At 42.5% G+C, this 16,991-nt stretch overlaps 1 protein-coding gene and 1 pseudogene across 1 annotated transcript in view; one reads left to right on the top strand and one right to left on the bottom strand.

Moving 5' to 3' along the window:
- The window catches only part of Chp1 (calcineurin like EF-hand protein 1), a 41,364-nt gene that overhangs the window by 4,600 nt on the left and 19,773 nt on the right, over nucleotides 1–16,991 (top strand). Inside the window, exon 2 of the mRNA XM_004861596.4 lies at nucleotides 7,716–7,788. Coding sequence (XP_004861653.1) covers nucleotides 7,716–7,788 — 73 coding nt within the window. The remainder of the gene's footprint in view (nucleotides 1–7,715; nucleotides 7,789–16,991) is intronic.
- LOC147829006 (small nucleolar RNA SNORA70) lies at nucleotides 12,785–12,870 on the bottom strand (annotated as a pseudogene).

Genomic DNA, 16,991 nt, shown 5'->3' with positions numbered 1-16,991 from the left:
AAACTAGGGCTTTGCACTGAGCTACACCACCCTACTCCACTCATTTTTTTTCCTTGAGACAGTCCTACTTAGTCCCTGAGTTGTCCAAACTGGGCTCGAATATGTGTTTTGTTTTGTTTTTTGTAAAGCAAAACATTTATTGGTACATTTTAGATGTACATAATGATAAAATTAATCATAGGGAATTTGTACCTGTACATGATATATCTTGCTTCTTTTTTTCCACATTCCCCCTCTCCAACCCCTCTTCCCTTCGTTATATACAAAAGCTTTGTTTCCCTTTTTCCTTCTATTTTCCTTTTTTCTTGTCCCTTCTTTCCTTTCTCCCTTCCCTTCTCTTGTTCTCCTCATTTGAACATTTTCTTCCCATTTCCCAATAACTGTTGTACATTTTAGTCCTTATTTCCATTGTCGGTTTCCTACATCAGAGAAACAATTAATTACACATGTGTGTCCAGTTTATTTCACATAAGGGTAATTTCACTCAAGGTGCATCCATTTACCAGTAATGTCTCAAGCTCATTCTTCTTTATGGCAGAGTAGTACTCTGTTGTATAAATAAACCACATCTTCTTTATCCATTTGTCGTTGATGGGCATTTGGGCTGTTTCCAAGATTTAACTGTTACAAACTGTTAGGGCTTGAACTTGTGATCCACCTGCTTTAGCCTCCCAGAGTGCTGGGATTACAAACACTGCCACTATGCCTGGTTGACATCTCTACTTTTTGTTTGTTTGTTTGGTTGGGTTTTTTTATTTGTTTGTTTATTTTTGGTTTTTTGAGGCAGGGTCTCCCTTTGTAATTCAGGCTGGCCCTGAACTCACTATGTCGCCCAGGCTGGCCTCAAACTCGAGGTGATCCTTCTGCCTTAGCCGGGTGCTGGGATCACAGGTATGTGCCACCATGCCCAGCTCTATTTTTGTTTTTTTAAGACAAGGTCTCACTATGTAGTTCAGGCTGGCATCCAGCTCTCAGCAGTCCTCCTACCTCAGCCCACCAAGTGCTGGAATTATAGGCGTGTGCCGCCAGGCTGACTCTACATCTTTCTAAAGTTAAATAAAAGATGTAATTGGAGGAAGGTCACTAATGTCCTGGGAATTTCTGTAAGTTCACTTAACTGTAGCAATAACCATGAGTTACTTAAAACCTTAATTATAAGAAACTGTTCATCCCACCTACATCCTGAAGAATGCAGATTGGCTTATTTTTAGTGTCTATATTCTGGTTTGTGTGTTGGTGTGGGGAGGGTGCTGATCAGGTTTAGGAAATAAATTGTACTGGCTGGTGAGGTTCTGTTTGTTTGAAAGGGTGTAATGATGGTATGAAGGGTGTGGGTTTCTCTATACTTCAACCAAGAACACATGTCTAGCAAAACCAATCACTTGAGAATAGTTTCCTGAAGCTCAGTTTCTGGCTGCTACTGCCTCCAAATGGAAGGCCCATTGAAGTCCCACCCGGCCACACCGCAGAGTCTGAAGGTTCTCTCCCTGTGAAAGAAGACCGTGCCATCTTGTCTCCATTGAGATGGAAATGCATAGGTAACTAATACCTTTAGCTGGTGTGGGGTTAAGTAATTTGTAGTTCTGATCCAGAGTTTTCTTCGCATTTGTTGTCAGAAAGGCTAAGAAGTAACCACGTGCCACTCAGAGTGAGTAAAACCCTATGAACATTTTGTTTGTAGGAGAAGGTGGTCCAGAGCATGGAATACTTGGGAGTTTAGTCTTTTTTTTGTGACAGTGTCTTGCTTTGTAGTTCAAGCTGGCCTTGAGCTCATTAGGTAGCCGAGGCAGGCGTGAACTATGGTGATCCACCACACCCAGCTGGTTTAGTCATTCAGAGGATAATTGACCCCAGCAGCAGTTGCACTGATATAAGCTGTTGTCTACCCCACCTTGTTGTACTTGGGATTGAACCCAGGGCCTTCACGTTGAGCTGCGTTCCCAGACCTTTTTTCTATTTTTTATTTTGAGACAGGGTCTTGCCAAATCGCTAAACTGCTAAGGCTGGGCTGAATCTGCATACTGTACTATAAAAGAGTGATAGGTGGGTGGTATTCATTGCTGCTATAAAAGAGAAGGTAGCAGTAATTTAAGTTGTACTGAGAAGGAAAACTTACTGTGAATTAAATTTTATCAGATTTGTCCAAATATCTTTGTGTGTATGTGTATGGGGGTGTGTGCGGGTATCCTGGAGATTAAACCCGGGACCTCACTCATGCATACTAAACATGCACTGTATTACTGAGCTACATCCATATCCCTAAATTATTTTTTTGGTGAACAATTTGAAAGCTGCAGCTATTAGAGCCCTTTACCCCTAAATACTACTTTTTTTTTAATTTTTTGGTACTGGAGTTCGAACTCGGGTCCTTGCACCTGCACAGCAAGCAATGAAACCACTGAGCTAAATCCCCGGCCCTACCCCTAAATACTTCTGAATGCATCTCATGAGAAAAAGAAGTTTTCTGTGCCCAGGATTTAGCTCAGTGGTGCCACTGCCTGCCTTGAAAGCACAAGGTCCTGAGTTCAGTCCCTGGTACAAAAAAAAAAAAAAAAGTTTTCTTACATAACCACACTATTATCACACCTAAGAACACAGTAATTCCATAACATTTCCCCATTTATAAGAAAATAGGCCTCATTTGTTTTATAAAATATGCCTTGAAGCCCTGATAACAGGAAAATGTTTGGGTATGGAGTGTTTAGGAGGAATGGTTAGGAGTACAAGCTTTAACTGCAGTCTTTAGCACTCCCTTTGGCTGTACTTTTATGTGTTATCTTGGTTTCCTTTGCCTTAAGATTGAGGATAAAAGCAAGGCTAAAATAACTACTCTTCATTTTGTCTCCCCTACCCGCAAAGTACTGGTGATTGAGCCCAGGGCCTTTGTACTGAGCCGTATCCCCGACCCTTTTTTATTTAAGTGCTGGGCTTATAGGCATGTGCCACCATACCTGGCTCCCTTTTTTGTTTTTATTCTTCTCTTTTCATTCCCCTTGCTGCTTGGCACTTCTGTGAAATGCCTTCCTGCTCTGAGCATGAGGCAGTGATGACAGAAAAGGTCTATAGTCAGAGAAATTAGCAGTGTCTTTTATTTTATTATTATTATTATTATTATTATTATTATTATTATTTTGGTACTAGGGATTGAACTCGAGTCTTTGCGCTTGTGAGGCAGGCCGCAGAACCACTAAGCTAAATCCCCGGCCCTAGGAGTGTCTTTTAAATAATTTTCAACAATATGAAAATAATTGTTTGCTGATCAGTGGAGAGAAGTACAGCTTCATTGGAGGCATGTCTATGTGCACAGTCTTTTCTGAGAGTGACTGAGACTTCATTGGATTACCAAGAATGAGGCTTGGGGCACCTGTCTGGCCAGCATAGTGCCTTCTAGTACAAATGACTTGCTGGAAACATCCTGCCTCATTTGTGGAGCTCTAAAACCTTTCTGCACATAGGTTGTGTACCTCCTTTAAAAGTGGATTGGGTGCTGGGCGTGGTGGCACACACCTGTAATCCCAACATTTGGGAGGCTGAGGCAGGAGAATCACCATGAGTTTGAGGCCATCCTGGGCTATGTAATGAATTCAAGGCCAGCCTGAACTAATAGCAAGACCTCGTCTCAAAAAAATAAAAAAAAAAACAAAAAACCCCCAGTGGATTAGGATGCTGGGTGTGGTGATGCACACCTGTAATACGAGTGCTCTCCTGAGGCTGAGGCAGGAAGATTGCCATGAGTTCAAGGCTATATAGTGAGTTCAAGGCCAGCCTTCACTACAAAGCAAGACCCTGTCTCAAAAATAAATAAAATAAAATTTTAAAAAGTGGATGGGGGAGGCTGAGGAATCAAGATCCCTTAAACCCACAAGTGTTAAGAACAGCCTGGGCAACACAAAAACAAAAGTGAATTAACATTGTTCTTAGCTCTATACCTTAGAGCAGCGAAGGCAAACACTTTAGAGCTTTCAAGGGTACAACAGCCCACTGTGGCACTTCGCCACCATTAGAGATTGGTTGATATTCTTTTTTTGAGTGGGGTTAAGACAGGGTCTTGCTGTTAGTTCAGACTGGCCTCGAAATCATGTCAGTCCTCCTTCTCAGCCTCCTTAAGTGCTGGGATTACAGGTGTGTGCCACCACACCCGGCTGCTTAATATTCTTTGTCAGGGTGAATATAGCACCTGGACTAGCTTTCTCTCCTTTTTGTTACAAAAGTCTTTTCTAATGATATTATAACATTAGTTCTGAAACGTAGGAGATAGGTTTGGATATGACCTGAGTAATGTTAAAAGCTGACATCTGGGGCTGGACATGTGACTGGCTAGTAGAGCCCTTGCCTAATGATGCTCAAGGCCGGGAGTTTCAAATCTATACCACACACGCACACACAAAAGACAGTTGGTTATACATTTCTCTGCTGATTTCCATATAGCTTAGTTTATACTGAAAGATAATAGTTTCATGATTGTTTGGAATACTTATGTACATATTTTTTGTAAGCATATGGTGAAGTATGAGTTCAAACAGCCATGAATCAATTCCACTCCCCCAACAAAAAGGGTATAAAGCCAGACTAGTACTTATTAAGAGCGTTTTAAAAAGTCATAGTGTCAGAGGTTTATGTGATGCATTCTTTTTTTTTTTTTTTTTTTTTTTGGTACCAGGAGGATCGAACTTAGGTCTTTGTGCTTGCACAGCAGGTGGCGAAACCACTGAGCTAGATCCCTGGCCTGATCCATTCTTTTTTTTGGTACCGGGAATCAAACTCAGGGTCCTTGGGCTTGGGTAGTAGGCGATGGCAAAATCACTGAGCTAAATTAAATCCCCGGCCCCATGTGATCCACTCTTTTAAATGATGATCTAGATTAGAAAGATGCTAAATAGTCATTTATTTGATAGAGTTGGACTAGGACTCGATCATAACATTCCTATCAATTTTAAAATTATATATGTTACATATGTGTATATATATATATATATATATATATATATATTTGGGGAATTTCTAGAGGGACTCATAAGAAACTGGTAATAATGTATTTGCCTATGGCCTAGGACAGTGATGGTGAACGTTTAGAGCTTTCAGTGATACAAACAGCCCTATGCAGCATGTGTGCCATAGGTTCGCCATCCCTGATCTACAAGAATGGAGAATTAGAGTATTAGGTGAACTTTTCATTGTGCATTCTTTTGTTCATTTAGATTTCTATCACATGCATGGATTAAGATGAATATAAAAATAAGTAACAATTTGATTCCTTTCCTTCTTAAGGAAAAGTAATCTGAAATACAGAATCATGGAAAGAATTAAGTTGGTGAGCCAGGTATCGCTGTATATAATACTCCAAGAACTAAAATCTGATCCAGTGGACTAAATATTGTGCAGTTACTAAAAAGTAGTCCAAGTTAATGTAGAAATTATGAGTTACTAAATGAAAAGTAATCTATTACAATGATGTAAAGTATGTGGGTGACTGATGTTATGTGGTATATACAGAAATGAAAACAGCAATGTTGGGACTGTAAAAATATACTGTTTCTCAAAAAATCTTTTTTTGTTAGTTTTGTTGTTTTTTAGTACCAGGGATTGAACTCGGAATCTTGGGCTTGCAAGGCAGGCGGCAGAACCACTGGGCTAAATCCTCGGCCTCAAAAAATCTTTTAGGAAATTTAGTAATTCTTTAACTAGCTTATTTTTGCTAAACTGAAGGGAACTTTAGTACAAAAGTAGCCTTTGAGGCCTAAGGCCAAGCCAGGGTAAACTGGTCAAGTTCTTTAGGGCAGTCATTTTTTTTTTTTTTGGTACTGGGGATCAAACTCGGGACCCCGTGCTTGCAAGGCAGGTGGCAGAACCACTGAGCTAAATCCCTGGCCCCAACTGGTCAAATTCTTAAAGAACAGGGTTATGACTGGCAGAGTGAGGAGGAAGGTGGAGAGTAATTAGCAAAGCAATAAAACCATACCTTGGAAGAATGATGACAATAACTAACCTGCAGTGCCAGGTCGATGTTTTCCTTTCCTCCTCTGACCATAACCCCCTTTACCTACCCCTTGCCGGTTAATGGTGTTACAAGTAGAATCAGAATCTGTGTCCTTGACCTTCACCAAAGTGTGTACTCTTTACAGAGAGCTGTTCATACCTGCCTGGCTAGCAGAGCAGCCTCTGCTCCCTTTGTGACTGGAGCCCTGCTGCTTCTGCCCCCTCCCTGTGCTCTGTTCTCTGCTCCCCCTAGAGCACTAGTAGTGCAGAACAGAGCACCTCTTCAAGGGTGAAACCTAATGCTTGGGCAGTCACAGTGGCCAGTCACAGCGCCCGCCTAGTGTGTCCTCTCCTGGTTCACTCACTTCCTGCCCCCCTCCAGCCCTTGTTTGCTTTGTTCCATTGTTCCTAACACCTGGAGTCAGGTTTTGTTGTGTGAGCCTGGGGAGGAGTACAACTATTAGAAGTGCTTATGCCACCTCTGTAAGTGCAGGCTAGGACAAAGTCCAAATTTGTCACACCCTTTTCGGCTGTGATCTTTTCTCCTATGACCATTCTCTAGGTTTTTTGCCCCCCCCACCACCACCACCACCAGGGATTGAACTCAGTGCCTTGTGCTTGTGAGGCAGGCGTGGTGCCACTGACCTAAATCCCCAGTCCTATTTGTTTGTTTTTAGACAGGGTCTCGCTGGCTGTTTAGTTCAGGCTGGCCTTGAACTTACTATGTAGTCCAAGTTGGCCTCAAACTTGCCACAATCCTCCTGCCTCATCCTCCCAAGTGCTGGGATTACAGGTGTGCGCCACCACACTGGGTTCTTTAGGCTTTTGGGGGTTTTTCCCCCTTCTTTCCAAAGTGCCAGGTCTAAACTTTTTCCCAGAAATGCTTTGTTATTTTTTGAAGTTTTATTATGTACCTGCAAGTATTTGCTCATTTTAATTGTCAACTTGTGCCTGAATTTACAGAGGTAATCCAAATGCAAGAGTACAATCGCTTTCTTGCAAATGTCATCTAGTGATAGTACAGCCACTTACTTTATAAATTGCCTAATTTGCTTCCTGGAACCCAGTTGCTTTCTTGGGAACTCAGAGGAGCTCATGCAGTCACAGCAAAGAGGCAGATACCAGGCTGTGGTGATCTTTTATCCTTACTATCAGTCCAAAGAGAAGGGATAAAGCCTCCAGTGTTCAGTGCAGACATAACAAGGTTTTCACAATAGAATCGCTTTGCTGTTCCCCAATCTTTAATTCAGTTCAGGTTACCTACCCAGCAATGCCAGCCTGAAACACAAGCTGATTAATAGGTATGAGTTTTTAGTCAAAGCATGGATTTTCATACCCTCGGACTCAGGTCATCGAAATGTAAAAGTCTCACAGTTTCTTTTTAAACTAAATTTGTCTTTGTTAAATAATAACCATCTGGCATTTAACACATTTGAGGGGTGGTGCTGGGGGACAGACCCAGAGCCTTGCTCGTGCCAAGCACATGCTCTACAAAGGAGCTACACCCCCAGCCCCTAACACATTCTTGATTAAGCCTAGACATCATTCCTGAGAGCCAGTTTTGATTGCTCTTGATGTATTTCTTAACTCCTCTGTGCTTCTGCATTTCGGCTTCATGCTTTGACAGTGTAGAGATGACTTAGAGTAGCAACATCTCCCCAAGTCATGAGCCCAGAAGCGCTCAACAGTGGGTTGAGTGCAGTGTGAATGGAGGCTAGGACTAATTTTGTGCTCTTCAGTTTCCCACAGTCAGATCACTCGCCTCTACAGCCGATTCACCAGCCTGGACAAAGGAGAAAACGGGACCCTCAGGTAACCAGCTTTTTTCTTTATTTCCCACACAGAAACTAGAAAGGCAGTGTTTGAATAGCAGCCTTTATCCCAAGGGCAGATACTGCTTTGTTGTTACGGTTGGTTTTTTGGTTTTTTTGAAACAGGGTCTCACTATGTAATTCAGCCTGGCCTTGCACTCACTATGTAGCCCAGGCTAGGCTCAAACTTGTGGTCCCCCTGCCACAGCCTTGTAAGTGCTGGCATCAGAGGTGTGCACCACCATGCCTGGCTATTTTGTTTCGTTTCTTGGATGGGTCTCAGTATGTTGCCCAGGTTGGCCTCTTGAATAGCTGGGGTTGGGATTATAGGTGCATGGTACCTGACTTTTCTTTTAATTGTGGCAAAATAAATATAAACAGCTCAGTGGCATGAGGCACATTCACAGTACTACCCATTGACATGTCACTTCCCTATCCCCCTTTTCCCAAACCCCTGGCAAACATTAATACACTTTCTGTCTCTCTATGGACATTTCATATAAATGAAAGTAAGTGACTTTCTTGGGAGTGGCTTCTTTCACTTAACATGATGTTCCAAGGTTCACACATGTTATGGCATATCTCATTACCCCGCCCCCATGGTACTGGGGGTCAGACCCAGGAAGTGCTAAGCTCTGTCCCCACTCATTCTCCGACTTCACACTGGCTGAGCTTCCTGACAGTAAGATCTCAGCTTCTGGCCACATTGTGGTCACATTGTCTTTCCCCTTCTCCCAACCCATGTCTGCTCCTACCCTCTCCAGCCTTAGAGATTATGGTTGGTGAGCCCTAAGCTCTTCGGTAGTACAGAGCAGTGCAGCTCTCTCCAGCCTTCACTGCCAGACTCTCCCTTCAAGGCCTGTCTTGACCTTTCTAGAGCTCATTAGGTTGCTCAGTTGAATACCAGTGGCTTCCAGTCTTTTGTTACTTGAAACCTGCACGGCTTTTTTTTTTTTTTTGGTACTGGGGATCTAACTCAGGACCTTGCGCTTGTGAGACAGGTGGTGGTACCACTGAGCTAAATCCTGGGCCCCCTGCACCACTTTCTTGAGAACACAGGATTATTAGAAAAAATACTTCTCCTTATTTACTTTATTTAGAGATGGGGTTTCTATATTCCCCAGGCTGATCTCAAAAGTCTTGAGCTAAAAAAAAAACTTTTGGGCTCAAGAAGTCCTTCTGCCTTCTGCCTCTGCTTCCTGGGTATTGGGAGTACAGGTGTGTATCAGCACACCCAGTTTTTCTATTTTTTGTAAACTCTCTTCCCAGATGCTCCATGTCTGAGTCCTGCCTGAAGCCAAATTTGCAGAAGCTATAGTGTACATCTTGGCATTCCACATTTTCTTTTGGTACCAGGGATCAAACTCGGGTCCTTGCACTTGCAAGGCAGGCGGCGGAACCACTGAGCTAAATCCCTGGCCCTTCTAAGATTATTTTATGATAATTACCCAAAACGTCAAATGCAAGGGGTGCAAGAGATTAACCATACACTAGAAGCCCCAAGAATTCAGCTGAGGGCCTTGATCCCAGCAGTTTCCCACACAAGTCCAGCTAAAGACTTAAGAGTCCAAGGCAATGTCCTCCTTGAGTCCAGCCAGTGGCCTAGAGCCCACAGCAGTGTCTCATGCTTGTCCATATTGAGGATCTGCACCTGGAAGGCCTAAAGGCCAGTGGTGAAAGCCAGAAAACGTATGCCGGTAAGATGAAGGATTTGTGCCACCAAGCTGAGGGATCCACATTGGAGCCAGGAAGTGATGCTCATGGTGAAGATCAGAGCTCCGCTGAGAAGAACAGCAGTCAATCCCAGTAACAGTGAGGACCGGAGCTCCTCCTCCAACGAGAACAGCCTAATTCGCATCAGGAAAACCATCCACAGCAAGCTTCTCCTAGAAAATCAACAGCCCCGATCTTCTCCAGTTCTCTTTTTATGGCTATTGATAACAGTCTTCAGGTGGATCCTCCACACCCAGACCATGCTAATTCAGTTCAGTTGGGCGTTACAAGTTGCCCATTAGTCAATCCACCACAAGTATGTTCTATAGAGCAATAAGAAAAATTAAAAATGTGGAGGAGGGCCGGGGATTTAGCTCAGTGGTACTGTGCCTGCCTCGCAAGCACAAGGTCCTGAGTTTGATCCCTGGTACCAAAAAAACAAAAATGTGGAGGAAAGACTGGCAGCAAAATACAGCCTCTCCTGGACTGGACTTGGAATTGAGACACCTGGAAAATGACAACTTAGTGAAATGAGAAAAAAGTAAATCTTTGGGAATCAAGAGTCAGCAGGAGGCAGGCATGATGATGCACACATGTAATTCCAGCACTCAGGAGACCAAGGCAGGAGGATTGCCACGAGTTCGAGACCATCTTGGGCTACATAATGAGCTTAGGACCAGCCTAAACTATATGGCAAGAGCCTGTCTCAAAAGAAAAGAAAAGAAAAAAGCAAAGCTGTTAGGAAAACTAGAAACTACAGAGAAATTGGAGAAACCTAACACAATTCAGAGAAAGAATGAAGTGTTGCTGGGGTTAGCTCAGTGGTTCTGGCGCCTGCCTCGAAAGCACAAGGTCCCAAGTTCGATCCCCCGTACCAAAAAAAAAAAATAAAGATAAACAAAGAAAGAATGAAGTGGTGTGTAACACTAACCCTGGCTGCTGGGGAGGGGATCATGTCTGCTAACACAAGACTATCAAAGGATAAAGGGTGATGGTTCATCAACAAAACCCATCTTCCTTTTTCTCCTTTAAATCAGTCAGAGTGGCCGGGGATTTAGCTCAGTGGTTCTGGCGACTGCCTCGAAAGCGCAAGGTCCCGAGTTCGATCCCTGGTACTAAATAAATAAATAAATCAGTCAGAGTGAGGCTTCTGATCCCTGGCTAGGCAGAGTGTCCACCCCCAGCTGGAAGCAGTTACAAGAAGATGGACCTTTAACCCCCTGTATCCCTTAAGAAAAAAGGATTAGGGGTGGGGATTTAGCTCAGTGGTTCTGCTGCCTGCCTCGAAAGGGAAAAGTCTCAAGTTTGATCCCCAGTACCAAAAAAAAAAAAAATTTAATAAAGTCTGGGGAGGGGAATGATACAGAAGAAATAAAGACAGGTAGAAAGGAGACAAAGACAATTATATATTTTTAAATTGTACTTTTAAGAAGACTACAACGGGGCCAGGGATATAGCTCAGTAGTGCTCTGCCTGCCTCTCAAGCGCAGTTGCAAAGTCCGGAGTTGATCCCCAGTACCAAAAAAAAAAAAAAAAGATAAAGGAACATATTGAAAGAATTCAAAGAATGCTTAAATTTGGCTATGAGACATTCCTCAGGATAGCCCACCCTGTGGCCTTTTTCCTCTTTTATGTGACCTAAGTTTGTCTGCAGAGCCAGTTTCTCCCATTACCCATCTTAAAAGGAAAAAACTGGGTCTGTACTTGTAAAATGGGCCATTATCCCTAGAGGTGGGCCATCTTTCCCACAGGTTTCTGGCCCCTCAAGAAAATGTAAGTGCTCCCAGTTCCGGAATAAAACACAGCTGTGTTGAGGGCCCACACTGTAATTCTTTGAGTGAGTACTTTTAAAATTCTACGTAATAAATCTCTTACTGTCGCTTAAAAAAAAAAGACAGTCTTTTGTTGGTCTATTAATGTGTTAAAAACGAAAGAAAAATACCTGCAAGTCATAGCTCAGTGGTAGAATGCTTTCCTAGTATTCATAAGGTCTTGAGTTCAATCCCCAGCTCTACCAAAAAGAAAAAAAGAAAAAGTTATTGATTAATATTGTGAAAAGCTTGGTAAACAAGATTAAAGAGGCTTTTTTTGTGATAAGATTTCACTATATCTTTAAACATACTCAGTTGGAATTGGGACTCTCCAAGGAGGAATATTGTAAACAGTATTTGCCATATTCATTTGCTTTTTCCCTGTAGGCTTTCTGTTACATGGACAACCTCTTTAGATTGGTATTTCACAGAATATAAATATATACTGTACCCTTATAAATCTTACTTTCCTCAGATGCCACTGTCATTGGTTTGGGTATTCTGTTCATGGGCTCTGACACCAGTGGAAAGTGGGTTTTTAAAAGAATTATAATAGGGGGCCAGGGATTTAGCTCATTGGTTCTGCCGCGTTCCTCGCAAGTGCAAGGTCCCAAGTTCGATCCCCAGTACCTAAAAATACATAAATAAAATAAAAATAAAGAATTGTACTGGGAGGTCCCGGGATTTAGCTCAGTGGTACCATGCCTACCTTGAAAACACAAGGTCCTGACTTTGACCTCTGGTACCGAAATAAATAAAATTGTACTGGGGATTGAACCCAGAGCCTTCATGCTGAGCTACAGCCCTTTTGTTATTTTATATTTTGAGACAGGGTCTCACTAAGTTGCCCAGGCTGGGGTCAAACTTGTGACCCTGCTGCTTCAGTCTCCCAGAGTGCTTGGATTACAGGTATGTACCATCATGCCCAGCTGGCCTGTTGCTTTTTTTGTTTTAGGTGGGCAAGAATTAGGATTTATTGGGCCAGGGATTTAGCTTAGTGGTTCTGCCTCCTGCCTTGCAAGTGCAAGGTCCTGAGTTTGATCCTTGGTACAAAAAAAAAAGAATTAGGATTTATTGGTGGGCATGAGTAAGGAGGTGGTAGCACTGTGCAGCCTTTATGAGTGCAGGGCTCTCTGCTTGCCCAGGAGATGTGGTTAGGGATGTACATATTTGACCCTACAGCTATCTGACATAAGCCTCTTCTCAGATACCATCTCTTCAAATTCATCCACATTAAACTTGGTAAAATCCTCCTTCAAGCTGTGTGTCTTCTGGTGGACAGAAAACTTGAACTTGGCTCTGTGTAGGTTCTCAATTACATGCTGTCTGGTCTGTAGCTTAGGGCAGATGGACATGACTTGGCGTGAGAATCCTGGCCACAGTGCCCTTTTGCTTTCCAAAGGTGCTCCCCATAACTGCTCGACCTGAATTAGGGACAGCATGATGTCAAAGACATGAACTTCCATGGGAAAGGGCTGTCTCCAAGTCCCAAAGGCTACCTGTACAAGCAACAGGCACTATACACCGAGGATAAAGCTGCTATTTGCAGCCATTGACACTGGGGCCCCTACGGCCCATTCTTTAAAAAGTCCCTAATTACTCTAAATGCTGCTTTTCTCACCTAGCAGCTGACTGGTGCCGGGCTGAGATTCTGCAGAATGACTCAGCTCTACTTCTGCCTTTCTGCTTGTCGCTCCAAGGAACAAAAAGGAGAGGGAGAAGACTTTCATAGTGAAGGAGATAAGTATAGAAGGATGGCAAGCCAGGTGTTGTGATGGTGCATGCCTGTGATCCCAGCTATTCAAGAGGCTGAGGAAGGAGGATTGAAAGCTTGAGGCCAACCTGAGCAACTTAGCAAGACCCTGTCTCAAAATTTAAAAAGTCTGGTGCCAAGCATGGTGGTGCATGCATGTAAATCCCCAGCACTCTGGGAGGCTAATGGAGGAGGACTGCAAGTTTGAGCCCAACATGGGCAATTTAGACACTTAGCAAAGATCCTGGATCAAAATAAAAAACAGCAAAGGGCTGGGATGTTGTTGAGTGCAAAGGCCCTGGGTTCATGCCTGAGAACTAGGAGAGAGGGGGACCTCGTGCTATAGCTCAGTGGTTTATCGTTTGGTTAGCATGTGAGCCCCTGAGTTCAACCCCACGACTCAGGGGTGTGGGCCACCTCTGCCTACAAGCATTCTCTCAAAATCCAGTTTTTCAGAGCATCCCTGTTCACTTTAAACCATTCTTCACTTGGAATTTCCTGCCTACAAAGAATTCGTACATTATCTTAGTCTCAGACTACGATCAGTAATATTTTTTTCAGGATCCAGATGTGGTGGTGCACACCTGTAATCCCAGCACTTGGGAGGCTGAGGCAGAAGTTTCACCGGAAGTTCAAGGCCAGCATGAACTACACAGTGAGACCCTGTCTCAAAAAACAAAACAAAACAAAACAAAAAATAAACTTTTAAGGAATATTTTCTGAGGTACACACAAATCTATAATTCAAATGAATTTTACAGTAGGCCACATTCATGTATTTTTTTTTTCTCTGTTGGAGTTATGTTGGTGGGCAAATTTAAGAAGCTAACAATCATTGTATGTTTAATAGTTTTCAAACTATTTTTTTATACTCTTGCATTTAAATTTTGATATTTTCAATAGTATTCCCCTTGGTCTGGTGACTGGAACTGCAGTGCATATACAACCTAAATGCTAAGACTAGATATAAATAGTATGAAAAGGCAGGGTTTAGGTCCTTAATTGGATCCCATTATTGAAACTTAAAGGACTCAGGCAAGGTTGTACACCCACCATTTGACAGGAGACCTGGTTTTAAACTGTGTCTTTTCTTAGCTAAAATTACTTACACTTGTTTGACATTAAACTGCAGTAGGTAGCCATTCTTGGTGGGGCACGCCTATAATTCTAGCACTCCGAGGCTGAAGCAGGAGGATAGATATGAGTTGGAGGCCAGCCTAGGCTACATAGTGAGTTCAAGGCCGGCCTGCACTACAAAGTGAGACTTTGTCTCAAAAAACAAAAAAATAAACTGCAGTAGGTGGCTATGCAATTCAAATCAGCCTAAGATGTCATTTTAAAAAAAATTTTATTACTACACGCTTGCAGTACAGAATGAGTACATTCACTGTGGAGATTGGGTACATGTACGTAACACATGTTAATTCTTTTTTTTGGTACCGGGGATCAAACTCAGGACCTTGTGCTTTCGAGGCAGGCAGTGGAACCACTGAGCTAAATCCCGGGCCCCACATATGTTAATTCCTATTACATCCCCTCCCCTCCCTGCCCTTCACCCTCCCTTAGCTTTAAGCATTATTTAAAAGAGTAGTGTTTCTTAAACTCTGTCATATAAGAAGAGGTACATATTGGTGATAATTTGGATTTTGTATTACAGGAAAAATTACATAATGAAAGTTGAGTACATGTTTGTTCAAATCATTATCTTTTATCATTTTTTTTTTTTTGATACCCGGGATTGAACTCAGAACCTTGCGCTTATCTTTTATCATCTTAAGCAATCCAGTTATGAATGGCTTCTTTGAGTTTATTCATTGTTATAAAATTATTACCCTAAATGATCAAGAAGATTAAAATCTAAAGTCGCTGTTCCAAGGCTTCGTGCTCAGTTGAGGTCAGTTTCCACCTGTCACCAGATGTGGGGAAGAGCTAGTTAAATTAATTCAGCACCATGTAAATGTTAAACCACAAGAGGGACAGAGTGTGCAGACTTCTGGATGAAACAGAAGCATTCTGTGATCTTCCATCTTCATTAGCGTTTGGTATTTTTGTCTTATGTTAGTAAACTCCTTGGAGGGAGAAATCAGATTTGTTCAAGTTTATGTTCTTTTTTTTCCTTTTTATATGGAAATAAGATGCAGATTTACACAACGTTGCCATTCATTTGAGCAGGAATAGTACAAAGAACTTTCATATACCTGATACTCAAATTGACCAACTGAACATTTTGTCACATACTTAAAAGTATATTTCCTGTAACAAGGATGTTCTCAGATCAAAATCAAGAAATTTGGATGCAGCATTATTGTGTAATATTCCATATTCAATATGGTTCATGTTTCATTTTCACCTATCACCCAATGATGTCCTTTATGGCAATTTTTTCCTAGTCCAAGATCATGCAGATAACTGTTGTTAGTCACCTTTGATCTGAAACAGTCTTCTGCCTTTCTTTTTGTCTCTGTTTGGTGCTGGGAATAAACCCAAGGCCTCACACATGCCAGGCAAGCACTCCACCACCAACCTACATCCCCAGCCCCTCTTATTTATCACAGTTATGTGATTAAAGATGTGCAACACTCCCCAGTGTGACAATAGTATTTTTGAAGACTATAGTATAGACTAGTAGGGGTGGTGCACACCTGTAATCCCAGCTACTCCAGAGGCTCAGGCAGAGCTGTGTAGGTCCATGGCCAGTCTGCACAACTTAGACCTGTCTAGAAATAAAAAAGCCTGAGGGTGTAGCTCAGTAGTAGAGCGATTGCTTACAATATATAAGGTCCTAGGTTCAATCCCTAGCCCTCCACCAAGGCAAAAAAATAAATATATGTGCGCTATACTTTTCTTTTTTGGCTGGGGAGTGAACCCAGGGTTTCATGCACACTAGATAAGTGCTCTACCACTGAGCTATGTCCTCAGATATGTTTTTGGACAGGTTTGTATTCTTGGCACAATGTATCATCCAAAGAATTTTTTCAAAAATTACCTGTAGGAGGGCCGGGGATTTAGCTCAGTGGTTTCATCACCTGCTACGCAAGCGCAAGGACCTGAGTTCGATCCCTGGTACCAAAAATTACCTATAGGCCTGGAGTTGTAACTCAGACAGAATACTTGCTTAGCATCCTCAAGGCCCTGGATGCAATCCCCAAGTGTGCAGACAAAACAAAACAAAAACCTGTTGAACAGGTTTTTTTTTTCCTCAGGGTGCTAGGGATTGAATCCAGGTCCTTGAACATGTAGAAAAGTGTACACTCACAGCCCTATTGAATGTCTTTGATGAGTGAATTTCTTTCACTGAGTTTAATATGAGAAATGTGTGATTTTTTTTTAGAAAGAGAATACATGTTCTGGCTTAAACACTTGGATCACATTTCTGCCAATTAGTTGTGGCAAGGGCACGTTTCTTCATCTCACTCACTGACTCAGTTTCCTTGGCTCTGACAGGATATAGGATGATGCATTGGCATAAAGAAAGGAGGTAATGTGAACAGAGTAGAGCAGCGCAGGGTGCAACACAACCACCCTCTTACAGAAGGGTTGTCTGCGACTCCATTGAGGGTTAAGTGCTTTAGCTGTAGTCTGTAGAAGAGAATAGAGAAAACCTGGAAATAAGGTAACTATTTGGTTGTAACACTGATGTCTTAGATCAGATATCACCCAAGACTCCTTGTCTTTCATAGATACTTGAATTGAGACCCCCTACCACCACCAGGGCCTTTGCACCAAGTTACATTCCAAGCCCTTTTTTCACCTTTTTTTTTGTTCGGTACTGGGGATCGAACTCAGGCCTTTGCACTTGCACAGCAGGTGGCGAAACCGCTGAGCTAAATCCCTGGCCCTTTGGTCTTTTTTTTTTTTTTTTTTTTTTTTTGGTACCAGGGATCAAACTCAGGACCTTGCGCTTGTGAGGCAGGCAGCATCACCACTG

This window comes from Heterocephalus glaber, unplaced genomic scaffold (genome assembly GCF_053883595.1).
Source record: "Heterocephalus glaber isolate CG9 unplaced genomic scaffold, H.glaber_assembly_v1.0 deba00000809, whole genome shotgun sequence".
NCBI classification, from domain to species: Eukaryota; Metazoa; Chordata; class Mammalia; order Rodentia; family Bathyergidae; genus Heterocephalus; species Heterocephalus glaber.
The sequence above is the reverse complement of the archived record's forward strand: the minus strand, read 5'-3'. Positions and strand labels throughout refer to the sequence as shown.